General features: G+C 34.0%; 1 protein-coding gene across 1 annotated transcript; it reads right to left on the bottom strand.

The window, feature by feature from the left end:
* Positions 1 to 1,481: 1,481 nt before the first annotated feature.
* LOC120123372 ((S)-2-hydroxy-acid oxidase GLO1-like) lies at positions 1,482 to 4,488 on the bottom strand. Its single transcript, XM_039142280.1, has 12 exons — positions 4,413 to 4,488; positions 3,765 to 3,928; positions 3,551 to 3,675; positions 3,215 to 3,261; positions 3,000 to 3,077; positions 2,768 to 2,892; positions 2,580 to 2,676; positions 2,430 to 2,496; positions 2,335 to 2,385; positions 2,151 to 2,251; positions 1,967 to 2,070; positions 1,482 to 1,713 (listed from the first exon to the last, which is right to left on the bottom strand). The coding sequence occupies exons 2-12, from the start codon at positions 3,899 to 3,901 to the stop codon at positions 1,662 to 1,664; spliced, it is 984 nt and encodes a 327-aa protein (XP_038998211.1). The 5' UTR covers positions 3,902 to 3,928; positions 4,413 to 4,488; the 3' UTR covers positions 1,482 to 1,661.
* Positions 4,489 to 5,804: the final 1,316 nt, after the last annotated feature.

Genomic DNA, 5,804 nt, shown 5'->3' with positions numbered 1-5,804 from the left:
AAATGAAGTGAGAAGTGATAGACCTGATGGTGATAGCAATTCACATGTCCTGTCCAGTCAGGATGAAGAGTGGACACCTAAGGAAGTGCTTTGAAAAAAATCAAAATTGTTTTCAGAAAGTTGAAAACATGTTAGAATAACGTTAGAGGGTCTTCATTGTTCTGAAGTGGAAAAGTTAGATGAAGTAGTTTAGTTACTATACGAGCAAGTTGAAGTATAGTTAGCAAATGTTATCATGAGAATGATAGAAAATTCAGTGATGTGGTTATTAGTTTAGAAAAGTTCAAGAATAAGTATCTCGGTGATAAGTTTATAAGACATATTAAGTCAGAGTTTATGAGTTTGAAACAGGGGGAAATCGTAAAGTGTATGTATAAGAGTGCAGTTTGATCAGTTGATCGAAGTGTTGTCAAGTTAATTCTAAATGAAAATGATATATGTAATTGGTTTGTGGAGGGCTTGTGCCTAAATTAAAAGAATGTTATTTGTGTTGAAATTGTTCCCTTTTCAAGAAGTAGTTAATTATGTTAAAGTTCTAGAGGGAGCTCAGAATGATTAAGAGAACTGACATTTCATAGAGATCAACACTATCAAAGAGAGACATAGATTTTGGGTTTCAACTACAGACTTGGTTTGAATTAGTTGTATTCCATGTCAAAAGATCAAATATGATGAAAGCCAGACACGCTTAAGTAGTAGGGTATGGTACTAGAAGATTAAATAAGGAGTTAAGAATAGATATGAAGTTAAGTTTAGAAATGAAAGTGTTGGATTGGATTAAAAGTTTTGCTAGAAATTATGTAAATTGAAGTAAAAGAAATATTTAAAATGGACCAAATGATGTAGATATTGTTTCGGAAGAGTTTAAGAATGGATACATTGGTGATCAGTTTGTGAAACAAAGGAAATTGTAATGTTTGAATTTGAATCCAGGAAATTGCATTGTAAATGAGTAAGAATGTGAATTTGATAAGTTAAATAAAGTATTGCTAAGTTAATTCCGACCGGAAAGAATGTACATGATTGGAAGAACAGGTGATGACTAACAAAGTTATGTGATGATAAGTGTATTAGAATTAAAGAATTAGAAGATGATGTCAGGTTAAGCTAACCAAGTATGGTGTGGATTTGGATATGATTGTGTATTTTGATCATGCAAATGTGAGGTAGTGAAAGAGATAAGGATTTGTACGTCTGAAAGAAGTTAAGGATTGATAGAAAAGTTTAAGATAACAAAAAGGGAATATGTGCATTGTAATCTGAATAAGGGCTTTATAAGAGTAAAGTTTTGTGCAAGCAGAGATGCTTATTGAAGTTATAAAAATGCAATAAAGATTGGTAAGCAGAGATAAGTATAAGTGATATGAAAAGGGTATGAGAGTATAAAGAAAAAGTTGTGATCCATGTTATCAGGAGATACTGATTTTTGAAAGAATAAATAGATAAGGAAGTTAAAAGATGGAGTTTAAAGGAAAAGATATGATCCATGTGTTTCAGATGTTGATACTTCGAGCCATGCATTTATAGCCTAGGGGCGGGAAGACCTCTAGGAGTGTCCCAGTCAGTCACAATGTGTTGACGGGTGATTTCTTTGAGGGAACGACAACCACTCAGCGCCATGGTTAGTTCAAACTCTTCACGAAGCATCGAAAGCACTTTCCTCACACCAGCTTCTCCCTCAGAAGCCAATGAGAACACCACCGGTCGTCCAATCTGGGATTAAGACCATTACAGGACAAGTCTCTACTCAGAACTTGTGCCATTTAGTAAAACACAGAGAACTATTTGTCTATGCTAAGCAGTACTTTCAACTACTGTGCCAAAATGCAATGCATGTCTAATGCCTTTCCAGTGCTAAGCAGTATAGGACAGAGAACTTTTTGTCTATGCTAAGCAGTACTTTCAACTACTGCGCCAAAATGCAATGCATGTCTAATGCCTTTCCATGAGGCAGTCTTATACTTACAATATACCAGAGGCTCCCAGTGCTAAAGCTTTGAAAACATCGGTTCCACGCCTAACACCACCGTCCAAGAAGACCGACACCCGCCCTTGTGCAGCCTTCACAACCTGGAATTGGAGTATTTGTCAAAAATGCTATTTTGGTATTGTTTTCTCATGTTAGAACAAGTCTGAAAGCTTTGGCATACCTCTTCCAGGGCCGTGATAGTGGCAGGAACGTAATCAAGCTGACGAGCTCCGTGGTTGGAGACAATAATACCAGCTGCTCCAGCCTGTACCGCTATCCTTGCTGCGAGAGAAGCATAAGTAGTTTAAAAATCAGAACATGTTATGGAAATAGCCCGAGAAGAAGAGAAGTTCAACTCTTCTTACCATCTTCAGCAGTGAGTACACCCTTCACAAGAATTGGCAAGCTGGTAATTGCTGGACAAGTCGATCCTACCCTCAGCTGAGGACCATGCATATACATACCTTCCAGCTGAGGGTAGGATCGACTTGTCCAGCAACATATGAAGCAAGTCCTGAGTTATCAGCCTGCATGGCTCAGATGAACAAATTAAAATATTAGAAGAAACATAATCTTATCATTGGAATTTAAAGAATATAAAGTTATTTACTAGGTTGCAACAATTAAAATGACTACTCACCTTATCCATCTTGCCCAGGTCTAAACCTTCAAAGTTCTTCAATGTCAAAAATGGTGGGAGAGTGAACCTGTAAGAGAATATAATGCTAAGTTCAACTAACTGCGACATGAAATATTTCTGCTCGAAGGGACATTGAGAATTTGAAGGGATAATGGTACCTGTTCTTGATATCAGCTTCTCTGCGACCGAGCCTTGGATTATCAACTGTAAGAGCAATTGCCTTGAAACCAGCCCTTTCGGCTCTTTTCACGAGCTGTGCAACTACATTCCTCTCCTTGTATACCTGAAGGTTGGACACAAGAGATCAGTTATCACATAAAAAAACTTATCCCCATGAATGAATAGTTAGATTAAACTATTGGTTTTTAAGGAACATCATCTCAAACTTACATAGAGTTGGAAAAACCTAATGCCTGGTCCTGTTGAAGCAACCTCCTCAACACTAGAAGTGGCCCGTGAGGATAGTATCTGAAATAATCATTTAAACAGCACATTTATTCTTTTGTCAAAGATTGGCACTTACGATCTATATTACTTGGACTCTTCATTTTCTTCGTAAACAGTATAAAACATTGACATTAAAAAGTTGGAGTTTGAAGCCAAACCATAATGGTACCAGCTGCAGATGCAGCCCTGGCCGTTGCATACTCCCCTGTCAAAAATCGAGGGATCTCGTCATTAGATTGTCGATCAAATTGCTTTCAGTGAAACCATGAAGGTTCATATTAAATCATGTTTAATGATGGATAAAAAAACTGATGAGATATACACATGATGTATATGATCCAATTCCAACTCTTCCTGTAAATGCAATAAGATCTACCATGATGAAAGAGGCTACAAAAGCAAGATTGTTAAACATAGCAATGCTCTTGAAGGAAGTGCTTATGTCCAATAGTGCATACATGTGAAAAGGAGGATACTCAATTAAAGTTCCATACCTTCAGGATGAGCCATTTTCTGCCTGGCAGTGGGGGCAATCATGATGGGTATTGATATCTTGAAACCCAAAACGGTGGTAGTCAGATCGATCTTGCTTACATCTATAAGAATCCGAGGACGAAACCTAAGCATTTGTAGGAATAAAGATGTCATTTGAAGGATATCTAATAACCTAACGATGTTTTGCAATAAAAGATGAATAGACAAGCTCACAGGATCCTCGAGAAAGCATTTCTGTTCTCCTGCAATGTCCACTGATCCTCAGCACCAGATGCATAGTAGTCATACACCATCTTTGGCAACTTTTCCTTTGCAGTTGCGTCATACTCACTCACATTGGTTATCTCCATCTTTGCTCTTAAATTTTAGTCTTCTGTCTGCATTTTTTTTCTTGATCTTTTATATACAAATCCAGGTAAGTAAATGAAGGTTCGTTAATCTATGTCACCCAGACTTGGTTAAGAGTGAGTGACGGATACGAATGTATTCGAATCTTTTTAAGTTTTCTTGTTCATATACTTGGAGGATTAAACTCTCATGCCATATCCTAATATGTGGTGGATTGAGCTGAACATTAACAACACAAGCTGTGGTTTGCTATTAGGCCTTAAATAAGGTAATTGTATTTCGTTTGTTTCCCGAGAAAATAAGAACTAAGGTAAGACCGGTTTCTTAGTATCATCACACAAGCAGGAAGTGAGGAAAACGTAAAATACATAACGCAAACAAATTCAAAACACAGAATCATATGACAAAAAACATGAACATGAGGAAATATCACGTAAAGAGAATCACAGAAGAATCATTAATAAAAACCGAAGTAAAGAAAAGAGATTGAAATAAAAGAAGAGAAAAGCATACCCTTTAGGTTACCAGATTATGCACCACAGTGCTTGCAGAGAAACCAGTTAAAGAGATAAGCTCAAACTCTACTGTATATCTCAATGCAAGAAAAAAAACACACAGATTGGCAATGAAGAAAATACCAAAGGATTTATATATGAAACCGAAAGTTGACAAGAAAACAGTGGGGTACACGTAGCATGGATAAACCATACAAAAAAAGAGAAAAAAACAAAGGGAAATTTCAAGTTGAGTGGATGAGCATTTGGAGGTGAGGATTTGAGAGCAAATCCTGCTAAGAGTCATTGGGGAGCTCTCATCCACACACTTTGTGCGTTTCACAACATTTCTTTGAGTATTATCGTATCTCATCCAAAATAAATAAATAAAAAGGATATGCAGGTTGAAGTATATTACCTATTTGGTATGCAAAGTATATGCATACACTACAAGAAATTTCTATTATTATGACAAATCTAATTTTGTTAAAATTAATTTTGTCTATTAATAGTTTTTTGGTGACAAAATAAATAATCGTCGCATTAAATTAACAAAAGATATACAATTATGAAAAAAAAGTTAAAATCGTCATAATAATTTGTCACAATTAGCAAATATGTGTAACATATGGTGACAAAATAAATTTTATTACGAATTTTTATCACAAATGTTCCCCTTCATTTTTTGGCGCCAAATTAAAGGCATATAGTGACAAATTTTGTAACTAAAAGTTTTGGTAACTATGATAGAAAAAATTATCACAACAAATAATGAGATTTAGATTTGTTGTGACAAATTTTGTTTGTAATTATATATTTTAATTATAGTGACAAAACGTATAATCACAAATAATTATCTCCAATTTTTTATACAAAAACAAAATCATATAGTGACATGTTTTGTAACTATAAGCTATAATTATTGTTACAAAAAAAGTTATCACAACAAATAATGAGATTCAAGGTTTTAGTAAAAAAACAGTTTTTGTCGTTATATGTTTTAATGATAGTGACAAAATCTATTGTCACAAAGATTTCCCTTCATATTTTTTTGTGTCAAAAAAGTCATATAAAGACAAATTTTGTAACTATAAGTGTTAATAATTATTACAAAAAACATTGTCACAAAAAAATAATGTTATTCACGTTTTTGTGACAAATTATATTTGTAGTTATAAATTTTAATTATAGTGATATCATATATTGTCATAACTATTTTTTTCTCAACTTTTTTGTTTCAAAAGTTATATTGACAATTTTTATAATTATAATTTATAGTTATTGTTATAGAAAATATTATCACATCAAGTAATAAAATTCAAGTTTTTTGTAATAAATTATTTTTGTACTTATATATTTTAATCATTATGAAAAATTATACTATCATAACCATTTCTCCCTATTTTTAGTG

This window comes from Hibiscus syriacus, unplaced genomic scaffold (genome assembly GCF_006381635.1).
Source record: "Hibiscus syriacus cultivar Baekdansim isolate YM2019G1 unplaced genomic scaffold, ASM638163v2 tig00110392_pilon, whole genome shotgun sequence".
Classification (NCBI taxonomy): domain Eukaryota; kingdom Viridiplantae; phylum Streptophyta; class Magnoliopsida; order Malvales; family Malvaceae; genus Hibiscus; species Hibiscus syriacus.
This window is presented reverse-complemented; position numbering and strand designations above follow the sequence as displayed.